Source organism: Corella eumyota, chromosome 2, assembly GCF_963082875.1.
Source record: "Corella eumyota chromosome 2, kaCorEumy4.1, whole genome shotgun sequence".
Taxonomy (NCBI): domain Eukaryota; kingdom Metazoa; phylum Chordata; class Ascidiacea; order Phlebobranchia; family Corellidae; genus Corella; species Corella eumyota.
Genome location: NC_137491.1, coordinates 2,869,666 through 2,884,768, shown reverse-complemented (window position 1 = coordinate 2,884,768; position 15,103 = coordinate 2,869,666). Strand labels below are relative to the sequence as shown.

General features: G+C 32.1%; 4 protein-coding genes and 1 pseudogene across 4 annotated transcripts; 1 reads left to right on the top strand and 4 right to left on the bottom strand.

Annotated features, from left to right (window-relative positions):
• Positions 1 to 1,213: 1,213 nt before the first annotated feature.
• On the bottom strand, positions 1,214 to 2,392 carry LOC145741313 (aromatic-L-amino-acid decarboxylase-like). Its single transcript, XM_082558881.1, has 6 exons — positions 2,290 to 2,392; positions 1,974 to 2,068; positions 1,820 to 1,887; positions 1,605 to 1,695; positions 1,296 to 1,517; positions 1,214 to 1,240 (listed from the first exon to the last, which is right to left on the bottom strand). Exons 1-6 carry the CDS (start codon positions 2,390 to 2,392, stop codon positions 1,214 to 1,216), a joined length of 606 nt encoding a protein of 201 aa, XP_082415007.1.
• Positions 2,393 to 3,714: 1,322 nt separating this feature from the next.
• LOC145742743 (uncharacterized) lies at positions 3,715 to 5,704 on the top strand (annotated as a pseudogene).
• Positions 5,705 to 6,298: 594 nt separating this feature from the next.
• LOC145741307 (myosin heavy chain kinase C-like) lies at positions 6,299 to 7,570 on the bottom strand. Its single transcript, XM_082558875.1, has 2 exons — positions 7,495 to 7,570; positions 6,299 to 7,308 (listed from the first exon to the last, which is right to left on the bottom strand). Exons 1-2 carry the CDS (start codon positions 7,568 to 7,570, stop codon positions 6,299 to 6,301), a joined length of 1,086 nt encoding a protein of 361 aa, XP_082415001.1.
• A 1,382-nt stretch (positions 7,571 to 8,952) lies between these two features.
• On the bottom strand, positions 8,953 to 9,895 carry LOC145741300 (aromatic-L-amino-acid decarboxylase-like). Its single transcript, XM_082558866.1, has 5 exons — positions 9,869 to 9,895; positions 9,660 to 9,789; positions 9,374 to 9,582; positions 9,172 to 9,292; positions 8,953 to 9,095 (listed from the first exon to the last, which is right to left on the bottom strand). Exons 1-5 carry the CDS (start codon positions 9,893 to 9,895, stop codon positions 8,953 to 8,955), a joined length of 630 nt encoding a protein of 209 aa, XP_082414992.1.
• A 1,778-nt stretch (positions 9,896 to 11,673) lies between these two features.
• On the bottom strand, positions 11,674 to 14,868 carry LOC145741297 (aromatic-L-amino-acid decarboxylase-like). The gene is made up of 12 exons (XM_082558863.1): positions 14,860 to 14,868; positions 14,639 to 14,771; positions 14,369 to 14,577; positions 14,089 to 14,209; positions 13,811 to 13,975; positions 13,536 to 13,654; positions 13,385 to 13,451; positions 13,197 to 13,291; positions 12,912 to 12,979; positions 12,587 to 12,677; positions 12,304 to 12,427; positions 11,674 to 11,867 (listed from the first exon to the last, which is right to left on the bottom strand). Exons 1-12 carry the CDS (start codon positions 14,866 to 14,868, stop codon positions 11,674 to 11,676), a joined length of 1,395 nt encoding a protein of 464 aa, XP_082414989.1.
• Between the last annotated feature and the right edge of the window lie 235 nt (positions 14,869 to 15,103).

Below are 15,103 nucleotides of genomic sequence, written 5' to 3'. Positions count from 1 at the left end.
GGTGTATGATTTCTATAGCGAAACAGTAATGTGACGTCATTCAAGTAAAAAAATATTCAAAACGAAAGCCACAACGTGCGTTTTAACAAAAGTTTAGGATTATTAAATTATTTGCTAGAAAGTTAGTTATTGCCCTGAAACCTTGCTATTACAGTTTTTATAGGTAATAAATTTTCTTTTGATTCTAATGTTGTGTTACGTACACAGGATAAACCGGCAGCGTGGTGTAGTGGTAAGAACACTTGCTACACCACACATGAGGTCGTGGGTTCAATCCCCAATGATCTCATGCTGTAGCGCCCTTGAGTAAGGCGCTATAAACGGTATGAACTCCTGCTGAGCCAGCACTTAATCAGCAGCATAATTACCGGGCAATTATAGTCTCTATAATATCCCAAACTGCCACAGGCAACTCGAGACTGGGTCGGAGTAACTTATGTTACTCTATGTTTAAGTCGCGCATTTGACTTTTCCACATCGAGGATAAAGGTATATACAAAAAAAAAAAAAAAACCCAATTTCATTTTTTTATTAAACTTTTGTAGTGGTTAGAACACTTAGGGTTACTACATAAGGTTCTGGATTTAATTCTCACTGCTTTTATGTTGTAGTGCTTTTGAAAAAGGTGTTCAAGGAGGAAAAATTACAAAAAATGAATACATTTGTAATTACCAAGAAAATTGTATTGCAGTCCCAAAATGAATGGCCAGCTACACATAATCAAAAAATGTTTTCATATTCTAACTTTGGTAAGTAAATTTTTTTTCAGTGTTTACTCTAGGTAATCTTATAGATATGTAATGTTGTAAGGTATATAATAACATTTGCAAAGGCATTTAAAATAAATAAAGATTTATCCCAAATAACAAAACATAAATTAATTGAAATGCAATCGATGAAAAGATACAAAAATATAAAAATGTCTAATTGTGCAAAATTCTTAAAAAAAATATAATAAATGCTGTATATTATTTCATTTAAAAAAAAATATTGTTTAAATCTAACTTATTGGCGATCTCTTGGACAATGTTCCAGCAATTTCTTATTCGCTTTTCGCCTGCATGGTTATTGCCACATGCAAAACGAAGAAAATAAGCATTTTTAACAACTCCTGGCGATATAAATAGTCGCTTGTCCTTGTTAATGCGTTTGCAAAGTACTTCGTTTAAATCATTTAGTTCCTTTCAAAATATAAAAAAAATTTATATAGAACTTAAAAGGAGGCTTTTTCTAACACACTCTTTAAAAAATTATCATTACAGTTACTTATTAAACAACTAATTTATTCTGTTTACCTTTAAATTCGCTCCAGGTTGAATATATCGAAGACAAACCAGTCCCAAATGTACAGGATACATCAGTTGAAACCTTGGATCTTTTAATATCAAAGACTCCAAAAATTTTGCTTCAGCAACTCCCTTTCTTATATGATGACGTAACCCTTCTATCCCGATCATTCGTAACACAAACCAGAGTTTTATCGCACGAAATCTTCGACCAATTGAGACCTCCCAATGCTAGAGTTTGTAGGTTTTAGTTTTTAAAATTTATTGCAACTTAGATTTCTATTAACCTAGATAATATAATATTAAACAATTAATTACCCTGTAATCGACCACAGAGTTTTCTGATTCAACCTGCAGAATGACTGGATTTACATGCATCGAGTTAGTCATATCTTTGAGGTCCTTAACCCTTAAAAGATTGCATTATTATTGCAATTAATAAAAAAAATCTTATGTCAAAATTATTTTGCTCAAATTTGTTAAGGGATGCAAAGGTATCAAATGTTTCTGTTATAAAATATTTATTTTCTTACCATAATGCAGAACAAAACAGATTTGTCATCAAGGATTTGTGAGGGTTAAAACTGAACGAAGTGGTTTTCTGTTTGAATAGATCATTTTTTAAAACTTTTTTGGCAAATTAAACATACAACATTTAATTTAATTTATTTTAGAGAACCAGTATACCTCAAGTCCTTTACCAAGATACCGAAATTCAGGACAAATCAAAGCAGCCCCAGCATAAGCTGCATCAACATGTAACCAAATATCTTCTTGTTCACCTAATTTATGCAATTTATAACACTTTAGATTTAAGTTATTGGTTTTGCTTATTATTTTATGATTTGTGCTGGTATTAGGTTTATGATTACTAACATATCTTTCCAATTTCTTTAATATTGTCAAAACTACAGCAAGATGTTGTTCCTAAAGTTGCACAAACCTAAAAGTAATAAATAAGCTATAAAATTGGTTAAAGTTAAAACTTTCAATTAATAAAAACTTGCATAAAATGGAATTTTTCCATTTGCTCGATCTTCATGAATTGCTTTCAACAAAGTAGAACCTCTTAAAGATGCAGTTGAGTCAACATCAAGTTGTTTCATTTCAATTAATGTGATCATACCTAAAGGTAATACATTGTGTAAATATAATTTTGTTTGAGTAATAACATGACCTGTAATTTGAGTAATAACATGACCTGTAAACTTTCATATACCTGCTCTATCAACTGAGGAATTCGTACACACAGACGTATATGGTGGCCTATTAGTGCCACCACAATTTTACCTACAGTTTTAGATAAAGCTACAAAAGTAAACGCATTTGCAAACGTAAACGCAAAGTCAAACGCATTTGCAAACGTAAAGTCAAACGCATTTGCAAACGTAAACGCGAAGTCAAACGCAATTGCAAACGTAAAGTCAAACGTAAACGCAAAGTCAAACGCAATTGCAAAGTCAAACGCATTTGCAAACGTAAACGCAAAGTCAAACGCATTTGCAAACGTAAACGCAAAGTAAAACGCATTTGCAAACGTAAACGCAAAGTCAAACGCATTTGCAAACGTAAACGCAAAGTCAAACGCATTTGCAAACGTAAAGTGAAACGCAATTGCAAACGTAAACGCAAAGTCAAACGCATTTGCAAATGTAAACGCAAAGTCAAACGCATTTGCAAACGTAAACGCAAAGTAAAACGCAATTGCAAACGTAAACGCAAAGTCAAACGCATTTGCAAATGTAAACGCAAAGTCAAACGCATTTGCAAACGTAAACGCAAAGTAAAACGCATTTGCAAACGTAAACGCAAAGTCAAACGCATTTGCAAACGTAAACGCAAAGTCAAACGCATTTGCAAACGTAAAGTCAAACGCATTTGCAAACGTAAACGTAAAGTCAAACGCATTTGCAAACGTAAACGCAAAGTCAAACGCATTTGCAAACGTAAACGCAAAGTCAAACGCATTTGCAAACGTAAACGCAAAGTCAAACGCATTTGCAAACGTAAACGCAAAGTCAAACGCATTTGCAAACGTAAACGCAAAGTCAAACGCATTTGCAAACGTAAACGCAAAGTCAAACGCATTTGCAAACGTAAACGCAAAGTCAAACGCATTTGCAAACGTAAACGCAAAGTGAAACGCATTTGCAAACGTAAACGCAAAGTCAAACGCATTTGCAAACGTAAACGCAAAGTGAAACGCATTTGCAAACGCAAATTTTGTTTTTTCGACCTGGCCGAAGAGTGCCAGTGCCAGTGTTTCCATCACAAAATGTTAAAAGTTGTTAAACATTTAAAAAAATTATTTTTTATTCATCTGCAATGTATTATTTATATGCATTAAAAGCAATTTAAAAATACAAAGTGTAGAATTGTAATAAAATATTTTAATATTTATCGAAATTTAACTGGAAACTATGTTTGTCATGAGCTGGTAAAACGCATGATTGCTGAAGAATTCTTAAATTGCGTTTTTGTACAAGTTTGTTGTCATTCATATCAAGGTGTAAGGTAAATACAAGTCCTAGGCGGGTAGTAACTTAAGCTACCACGACACTAAAGGTGACTATTAACTAGGCAGCTAGGTGATCAGATTTTAAGTTGCTTGCAGTTTTAATTTTTTTCCTGGATGTGCAATGGCTAACTTCACTCACATCTTTGTTACTGCGACTTAGTCATTAGTTTTCTTTGCCTGTTTAGTATGTTATTGATTATAGTTGCTGGCCTCTTGTCGAATGGTTTTGGCTTAGCAGCAGACCAGAGTTTGTGTAACTTATTTTTTTCTAATTCCAACAGTTTTTATGGCCTTTAAGGTTCCCTCTAGAGTTTTAAAATGTCTTTACCCAAACATGATTTAGTAAATCCTGATTGGAAAAGTGATGATAAGTTGGCCACTCATTTACAAGATTTAGTAAAGAAACTATTTAAGCGAAAAGAAATACTTGACTTTGTTAAACGTGACTTTCCTCAGTATACATGGAGCCTAAGGACTCTCTGCCGCCGTCTTCAACATTTTAATATAACTTATACTAATCGAACGATATCTTTAAACGAAGTCAAGCTAACAGTACATAAGGAACTTCAGGGACCAGGTAAATTTTTGGGATATAGAGCCATGCAACAGAAACTCAGAATTCAACATAATATGAATGTGCCAAGAGATCTTGTCTATGCAGCAATGTCAGAATTGGACCCAGAAGGCCTTCAATCAAGAATACCAGGAAAAAAAAGGCCTAAAAAGGGGTATTTTACTAGTAAAGGGTCCGATTGGGTGCATTCACTTGATGGACATTGTAAGTTAATGGGTTTTCAAAGAAGTACCTTTCCTCTAGCTGTTTATGGCTGTATTGATACAGCCAGCCGTAAGCTGTTATGGCTTCGAATCTGGAAAGATAATTGTGACCCAAAACTAATAGGACGTTGGTACTTTGACTATTTGTATGAGAAAAAAATTATTGCAAAATTTATTCGACTTGACAAAGGCACAGAAACTGGAATTATGGCTACAATGCATGCATTTCTTAGAGGACAGTATTCTGAGATTGCTACTAATGCGGGCAATACAGTCATCTATGGAAAATCAACTTCAAATCAAGTTTGTTATCTTATAAACTATATATAAATTGTATATATACATAAAATAGTATTGTAAAATTGTATATATATATTATAATTTTTTTCGGGGAATAAAGATACTTTATCCTATTTATACTATTATACATCAGGTGTATAAAAGTGTGGTGTATTTTTTACATAGATTGAGAGATGGTGGAAAGAATTGCATGAAAGACTTGAAAAATATTTTAAAGGCCAATTAATGTTTTTGAAAGATAATGGCCATTACAACCCTGAAAGTGCCCTAGACAGGTAAGATGTATATAGGCCTTTATATCTTTATCCTCGATGTGGGAAGGTCGAATGCGCGACCTAAACATAGAGTAACAAGAGTTACCCCAACCCAGTTTTGAATTGCCTGTGTCAGTTTGGGATATTATAGATTTATAATTGCCCAATAATTACGCTGCTGATTAAGTGCCGTGGGGATTGAACCCAAGACCCTGTGTATGGTAAACAAGTGTTCTGACCACTACACCACGCTGCCGGTAAAGATCACACTCCCAACCAAATATATTAAGTTTTTCTAGGATGCATTTCTTTTTAACAGAGATGCACTTGCATTTGTGTACATACCTGTGTTGGAAAGGGAGATGAAAGATTTTGTCAATAACTGGAACACCCATAGAATTCGTTATCAAAAAAGTACTTATCTTCCTGATGGCATTCCTGATCATATATACAATTTTCCAGAAAAATATGGACTTAGAAAGTGTGGTTAGTTATAGTTAATAATGCATCAGACCATGTATATTAAATATCTTTAACGCATGTTATTTAACTTGTTTTAAAATCATTCCACGAAAGCAATATAAGAACAACATGTTGTAAAGTTTCCATGCTTAGAGATCAAATGTCACACGTCAAGTTGCTAAGGCATTTAATATTTTTGAAGGGCAAACATTAACAGATGTTCAATTGAAGGAAGTTGCTGATGTATCAGAAGTACTTAAAGTTCCCAATGATTTTTTGTTACCTGCTCAAAGGAGTATGTTTGAAAACTGTGTTGCCGACCCTTATCAATTATCTGCTAATAAGTGTGTAGAAACTTATTTGCTATTGAAACAAGCTGTTGTATCTAAACTTAATAATGTCCCTCACTTTATATTTTAAAAAATTACTATGTATTCATTTGTGTAATTTTCAGTGAACTGTATGGTATTTGTTCAAATAATCAAATTAATTCTTGGAACACAAGTTTATTTTATCTATATATACAGCAAACATATAAAAGTGAGAGAAAATGTAAAATCATAAACACTTTAATAAAGATAAGTAAAATTTCAGTCTAAAAAATATTGTCAGTGTTCAGTGTATTTAAATAGTTTATTTTTTCACCTACTTTTACTAGCAGTACAACAAGTCATGGTTAAATTGGGTAAAAACAAAAACATTTACATCTTTAAATCTAGCAGTTTGCAATAATCATTGCATTCATGGTCTGCAATAAAGTTAGTTATTGCAGTTGGTCCTATATTTCCAGCACAAAAATGTGTGCTTCCGTCATCATTTATTGGATTTAGAGATGCAATTTCAGGGTCTGTGTATGTTAAAATCCCGCCTTGGAGGTCAGTGAGGAGCAACTGCTGATCAGAATGGGAATAACTGAAGTGGGCTAAACAAGCAGCTTTTTGAAATGCAACTGCATTAGTGTCACCACATTTTTTACCATCATTTGATATGTACTTTTTAAAAGATCCTTCTATGTATTCCTCTATGGTAACAAACTCCCAATCCCCATCATTTAAAAGTTTTCCAAAATAAATTCTAGTGTATTTTGGCACATATCCAAACTGTTTATTAGATAATGCTTGAGCAGTTTTTGCCAATTGTGCAGCAAAATTGGTTGCAAGCATATGCATTTGGACAATTTTTCGCGTATGCTCTTCTGGAGTTTGATTTGTTGCTTTTAAAGCACCCAGTGTCTCTGGAAGATATTTTTTCAGTACCCAAGTGCCAGGCAATATATTAGAGGAAGATTGCACTTTATAGGCCTTTCTGAAACCCCCTTCACTAAAATTATTTTTTTCCATCTTAATGTCTATTTCTATTTCAGAAGTCCACATCAGTTTCAAAATATTGAAATCTGAGATTTTTAATTTTGTATTTGTGGCCTCGTAAACATTTCCTAACTTTATCATTTCCATTACAGATAAACTTTTTGGAATAGGGTAATTTATTTCCAAACAAGGCTGTTGTTGTCTGATGTCCTTACTAGTTTTCTTTTTCTTAATCAAAGGCAAAGACATTGGGTCACTTATTTTATCCATTTCAATATTAGGGACTAATTTAATTTTTTCTGAAATAGCACGAATGTAAACTACTCTGAAATTGGGTAATTGGGAAAGAAGGGTACACGAGGGACCTTGTTCCCCAGCTAAAATATCGCAGGTTAAATCTTCTTCTATAAATGAAAAATGACTGTTGCAAGCCTCTTTAATATTTTCAATGCTTACCTCATCAAAAAAATACGGAACAAACTCACGAGCTCCAATTTTTGAGTATTTTTGAGCTCTACCTGAGACTTCAGGGCTACATCTTTGGATGGTAATGCTCTTTTGTTGAATAATTTGGGATGTATTTAACTTACTCGTTGTTTTGGTTTCAGGTTCTTTTGACCGTTTTCTTTTCATTTCTTCCTTATACTTGTTCCACATATCTGTCATTTTAACTAGCCTATTTTAAAAACTATATTTAAAAGTTTTGTTTTGTAATCTGGCAATGGCACATCACTAGCATGTTTTATATCAATTGTCAGCTGACCCATTTTTACTACCTTTAACAATTATTAGCTGCCTGTTACTAAGTTTGAAATAAACTTTTCTTTTGAAGCTATACACTAGTAATTAATAATCATATTTTATTTTTTCTGTCGTGTATACAAATTTGCTCTTGGTAAGATTTATAATGATAAGCAAGTACTAAACGACAGCCAAATCCAAAACACAAATCAGTGAAGCGGAAATGCTTTTTAGTGTTACCAAATTAATGTGTATAATTTTAATAAATAATAGTATCTTTTATTATCACCAAACACATATGTCTAAAATAAAGAAAGTTTCTATTCTTGCATAAAATTAATACCCTTTAAATGGAAAATTGCATTATTAAATGTAAAGAAATGCGTTTTTTGGAATGGAAACACTTGGCACTGGCACTCTTCGGCCAGGTCGGAAAAACAAAATTTGCGTTTGCAAATGCGTTTTACTTTGCGTTTACGTTTGCGAATGCGTTTGACTTTGCGTTTACGTTTGCAATCGCGTTTGACTTTGCGTTTACGTTTGCAATTGCGTTTGACTTTGCGTTTACGTTTGCAAATGCGTTCGACTTTGCGTTTACGTTTGCAAATGCGTTTGACTTTGCGTTTACGTTTGTAAATGCGTTTGACTTTGCGTTTACGTTTGCAAATGCGTTTGACTTTGCGTTTACGTTTGCAAATGCGTTTGACTTTGCGTTTACGTTTGCAAATGCGTTTGACTTTGCGTTTGCAAATGCGTTTGACTTTGCGTTTACGTTTGCAAATGCGTTTGACTTTGCGTTTACGTTTGCAAATGCGTTTGACTTTGCGTTTACGTTTGCAAATGCGTTTGACTTTGCGATTACGTTTGCAATTGCGTTTGACTTTGCGTTTACGTTTGCAAATGCGTTTGACTTTGCGTTTACGTTTGCAAATGCGTTTGACTTCGCGTTTACGTTTGCAAATGCGTTTGACTTTGCGTTTACGTTTGCAAATGCGTTTGACTTTGCGTTTACGTTTGCAAATGCGTTTGACTTTGCGTTTGCAAATGCGTTTGACTTTGCGTTTACGTTTGCAAATGCGTTTGACTTTGCGATTACGTTTGCAAATGCGTTTGACTTTGCGTTTACGTTTGCAAATGCGTTTGACTTTGCGATTACGTTTGCAAATGCGTTTGACTTTGCGTTTACGTTTGCAAATGCGTTTGACTTTGCGTTTACGTTTGCAAATGCGTTTGACTTTGCGTTTACGTTTGCAAATGCGTTTACTTTTGTAGCTTTATCTAAAATTATAGGTAAAATTGTGGTGGCACTAATAGGCCACCATAGACGTATAAGCAACTAAACGGCCAGCAACTTGGTGAAGAGTTTGATCAGGATTTTCAATTAGTTCTTTTTGAATTGCTTTTGTGCGTGCTGCCAACAGTGTAACTAAAGTAGCTTCACTAGCCGAGGCTTCAAAAATATAAATTTATCTTAAAAATATTTTAAGACTTTTTTTACCTGAGCCTTTATGTTTAATAGTTTTTACCTTTGATTATTCCCGCACCCGGCCCAGTTCCGTTATGAAGAAATGCCTTTGGTAGATCAAGAGCTTTTGCCAGCCAATCCATAACAACAGTTTCTAACTCAGTACATGATGGACCAGCGGCCTATGAAGAAAAAAAATATTAACCTTAGGTAAGCAGTTTCTTGTATCTATAATTTTATTACAAATGTTTTGTTAAATTTACCCAGTTGATACCAGCCATGCCCAAGGCACTATCAAGCATTTCGCCTAGCAGAGATGGAAAGCTGTTACCACAAGTAAAAAATCCGAAAAACCCTGGAGATTGCCAATGCGTTGTACCTTTCATTATTACCGAATCCAAATCTTTGAAAACCTCTTCCCATTTTTCGGCATGAAATGGTGCCTCATCTTTAACCAATTGTCGAATAAATCCTGTTCAATATTTCGAAAATGTTATGTTTTGGCACAAATAAGCTACTACTTATTTTACCACATTTTAAAGTATTTACCTGGTTCGACATCTGGTGAAGTCTTTAAAGTTTTGAGTTTTTTGTAATATTCGATAATGTATTCTACCATTGCTTGAGCTGCTCGTCTGTAATCGGTGGGTTCGAGTCCCAATGAAGGTATTTCCCCATTCTAAAATTTAACGTTTACCATCAATACAGTCAACTACTCATTTATAAATTAAATGCTTATATTGACTTTTTTTTCTTACCTTTATCGGAATTTGTTCCGACTCCATTTTACAACAGGTAGTTTCAGTTACTTACCAAAAACCTATAGTATCTTTACTTACTCACCAAAAACCTATAGTATCTTAACTTAATTACTAACAAAAAGGTATATGCGTACAGTTACAATCCCGGAAACGTAGGTAACAAATCTATCAGGCATTTTTTAATTAATTAATTATAAGTTGGTTTGTTTTAATTTTTAAAATACCGTTTTACCAATTATTTCCTTTCTTTATACGTGTTAAATTACGTTGTTACCCAACTAGCGTTACCGCGGATCCTGTTGTTTAAAAGTTCAGACTAGTTACGATTTTAAGTGTTTATATGGCACTGGTCTTTAAACTAAGGCCTGCGGGCCGGTTTTTGATTGCCTTCTAAATCACCCTTGCAGCATGTGCGCAGATTTGCATAGTAATGCCATTTGTAACGTAATTGCCACTTTGTAACGTAATTCAATATAACATTTTTAAAAGTCGTAATCTATGTTTTCTATACCTTTAAGTTGCAACCTGAATAAAACAGCATGAAGTGCTTGAATTTATTGATAGAAAGAGGTCAAATAAATTTTGGGCCGCTTATATTTAAATCTTTCTTAATGCGAGCCATCACTCCACACGTAGAACGATATCTTATAACAGCCTTTTGTCAAAACAAGTTTTTAGTGCCTTTAATTTTGGATTTCAGATTTTAATTTTTAAACTAAAAAGTATTATTTGCTTGTTTTTTTTTAGTACGTATTTTAGTTAATTTAAAGTACAAAACGTTTTTCGAAGAATCAAACTAAATGTTACTTTCTTTTTGTAGAATTATTTTGGTAATTTGAAAGTTTAGTTATATTAGTTTTCCTTTAGAATAATTGAATGCTATGTTTTACTGGAACGTTTACTACTTGTTTTAAATGTCTATGTCAAATTATGTAATATTTTTTTGACACATTTCTTCTCACAATTAGTCACAAAATTATTTTTATGTAATACTTAACTAAACAACTTCAAGAGAAATTAGGTAACGAAATTAATAACTTACTAAAACTAAACAGTATTTTATTAAGTAGCATGACTTGCTGAATGGCTACACCATACGACTTCTAAAAATAAGAATCTAATTTGTGTTCACGTACGTGAAAACATTATTAATTATCCCTTGCCTATTTAACTTATTTTTTTTAATATGACTTCTTAAAAAAGGGCAACTACTTATTTTTGCAAAGCCCAACTTTGTCATAAAAAAGTTAAGAATCGTAAATTTTAGTAATCATGACAAATAGAACCAGTTCAAAGCAGGTGTGTGTTAAAAACGTTAAACTTGTGTCCTAATGTTTAATAAATCTTGTAAACCATAGCATTGTGTTGTGCGATAGTGCATGTTAAACCAAAATATAGAAAACACATTTACGCAAAACTTAATCCACAAGTCGAAAGCAAATATGAATGACTGAAAATTAAAATAAAATTCAAGTTAGGTTTTATGAAATTTTTTAATAAAATCAGTAAAAAAACAGTTTTTGGCCAATGTTATTATTGTATCTAATAAGAATAAATTTTTGAGTTTGTTAATGATTTTTTTGTTTTAAATAGTTTAATTAAACGTAGATAAAAGCCCCATTTTTATATAAACTTTATTATTTGAAACTTGCGTGCGATAACATTTGAATACAGACTTAGTAATAAGGACTAATTTTGTTTTATAAAATTTGTTACTATCTTAAACTTTTAAAGTTTTTGAACAAATGATTCAGTTATGTAATGTTTTTTTTTTGATATAAGTTTTTTTTTTTTTTTTAAATTTATCGGTCCCGTAGAAACGTAGTCGTAATTTCTTGAATGATGTCCCAACAATTTTGTATTCGTTCAATGCTCGCTTGAATACTCCCACATGCAACACGTAGAAAATAAACTTTTTTAACAATAGCTGGTGATAGAAATAATCTTTTGTCTTCGTTAATGCGCGCGCAAAGTTCTTCGTTTAGTTTATTCAGCTCTTAAAAAACGTGAATGAAATATTTGTTTATAACTGTTATCCCCTTTTTTTGCAATGCTATGAGGTTACTTTTAGAACTTAGTTCTTTAAAAATCATTAAACTGTGAAAGTAGAACCGAGAAAGATTATGATTAATTATCGTGATAAGTAAATAATAATAACTTATCATTATTTATAGTGATTATAGAGTTGTTGGAATATATATATATATATTTTAAATAAATTAGGTAAGAGTATATAAATCTGTATATTATAAAACCTTATATTAATAAGTAATTTAGCAAGGACCGTAACGAATCTTCAATAGAAAATGATCGTTTAAGTCGGATCCAGTTTTAGTAAATCGAAAACAAACCAAACCCATATGAACAGGATATACGAGTTCAAACCTTAAATCCTTTAATATCAATGACTCGAGGTATTTTGCTTCAGCAACCCCTTTTCTTATATGATGACGTAACCCTTCTATCCCGATCATTCGTAATACAAACTAGAGTTTTATCGCACGAAATCTTCGACCAATTGAGACCTCCCAATGCTAGAGTATGTAAATTTTTATGCTGCGTATTGTTATTATTAAATAAAATTTTAACCAATTGACTTTTGGTTTGCTACACTTGAATTATGACAGAAAAAAATAGTTTTCAATTAACTATAAAAGTCACCATCAAACATTTAATAAGAACTTAATTTGTTAAAGAATTTAAAGCTTTTAATACCCGATATTCAACCACTGCATTTTGAGATTCTTCCTGTAAGATAGCTGAGTCTACATGCATTGAATTTATCATGTCTTGGATTTCTCTAACCCTATAACAATTTATCCATTTTAGAACAAAAACGAATATACAAATTTGTTTTTAAAACAATATCTTTACATAAAATATCTAGCTCATGCCAATAAATGTACGTTTAAAGTATTTCTTTGTAAAATTAAAAAAATGAACAAAAAAATTTAACAGTTATCGGCCAAATGATTAAAAAGGTGTATTTCATTACAAATTCTTTCAGATAGTATAAGCTATAAAATACTTATTTTCCTACCATAAGGCAGAACAAAACAGATTTGTCATCAACCATTTGTGGGGATTAAAACAATACGAGTCAGCTTTCTGTTTATGGCAAAAGTTTGTAATAAAATATTATTGTAATTGTTAATAGAAAGCATTTGAATTACAGCCAAAAACAACTCTACGGAATAACGTTTTTACCAATAACTATAGGCTATGCCTGAAACGGCTGGAAAAAATAATTTTTGGGAATATGTTTATTTAGTAAAAAAACTTTCGATAAACCTTTTGGTTGTAGTACTATTAGTGAAACAATTACCTCAAGTCCTTTACCAAGATATCGAAATTCAGGGCAAATCAAAGCAGCCCCAGCATAAGCTGCATCAACATGCGACCAAATGCTTTCTTGTTCGCCTGAAACACAATTTACAGCTGTTTACTGAAAGGAAATACTAATGTATTATTTATTAAAACATATGAAAAATTCTGACTGTGAAGTTTATTTATATATTCCTCTTATTTCTTCAATGTTGTCAAAACTACAGCAGGATGTTGATCCCGAAGTTGCACAAACCTTGCACATAAATTTTCTTTGGTAAACATTTATATCGATTATAGTCAGTCTATTATATCTTTCATGATTGTTACATTAACCTACGTAAAACGGAATTTTTCCGTTTGCTCGATCTTCTTGAATTGCGTTCATCAAAGTAGAACCTCTTAAAGATGCATTAGAATCAACATTAAGTTGTCTTATTTCAACCAAAGTGATTAAACCTGAAAAAAGAAAAACTAAAACGGTAATATTGTAGTATACCTCTATAATGCCAACATAATTTCCTTAGGCAGGTTTTTTTTTTTTTAAACTTTAAGTGTTTGGGGTAACAAAAATAGCCTTTATTGTTTTAACTGTTATGAACAAATATACGATACCTTCTTTAATTACTGATAAGTTCGCACAAACGGAAGTGTAAGCCATTAATCGGGAAGCAATTCCACGATATGTTTGATCAGGATTTTTTTGAAGTTCTTTTTGAATGATTTTTGTACGTGCCGCAACTAATGTAATTGCTTCCAGAATTGCTTCGCTTACTGAGCCTTACAAAAATTACCATTGTTTGATATTAATTTTTTTGTATTTATTTACGACCTAACATGTATTTTTAATAAATTTTTTAAATGCTTTTTTAAAAAGGTAACTTTGTTTTTACCTTTGATTATTCCAGCACCTGGCCCCGTTCCATTATGAAGAAATGCCTTTGGTAGATCAAGAGCTTTTGCCAACCAATCCATCACAACAGTTTCTAATTCGGTACATGATGGACCAGCAGCCTTAGAGATATAAGTCACAAAGTAATGGTTACGATATTTTAATATGTTAAATTGCGTTTCTATAGATAGGTATATTATATAGTCAAGAACTTGAGAATATTGTTAAAATCATTGCATTAACAGAAAGTAGGCTGTAAAAATGTAATGTTTAATATTTACCCAATTAATACCAGCAATACTAAGAGCAGTTGCCAGCATATCACCCAAAAAAGAAGGGTAGCTACTTGCTCCGCTAAAAAATCCAAAGAACCCAGGGGATTGCCAATGCACCATTCCTTTCATTATAACTGAATCTAAATCTTTGAAAACTTCTTCCCATTTTTCGGCATGAAACGGAGCCTCATCTTTAACTAACTCTCGCATAAATCCTGTTTAAACTAGCTGTATTCATATAATTGTTGTTTTTTTTCTTAGATTTAATTAAGATACCTGGTTCAACATCTGGCGAAGTCTTTAAAGTTTTGAGTTTTTCGTAATATTCAATAATGTATTCCACCATTGCTTGGGCTGCTTGTCTATAGTCTGTAGGTTTGAGTCCCATTGAAGGTGAAATTGAACCAAACTTATTTTTGGATTTGTCATTTTTTATCTTGAAACAAAAAAGTGTAGTTTACAAAAATGTTTATATATTTGTAGATTAGCAAACTTACCTCATTCATGATTTCTTTTGTTAAGTCCCTTACAAAATGAATGAACAACTAAAAAAATTACTTAAATATAAAAATATTTTTTTACGATTCAATAGTTATTTAACTTTAGCTATTCTTAAGTAATGAACACTGTGATTCGTTAACTTATTTTGTATATTCTGCTTAACATATTTAGTCTAGGGTTTAACATATGTTGTTAACACGACAAAAACTTTTGCACTTCTTTCAAACTTTGGTTCTCAAA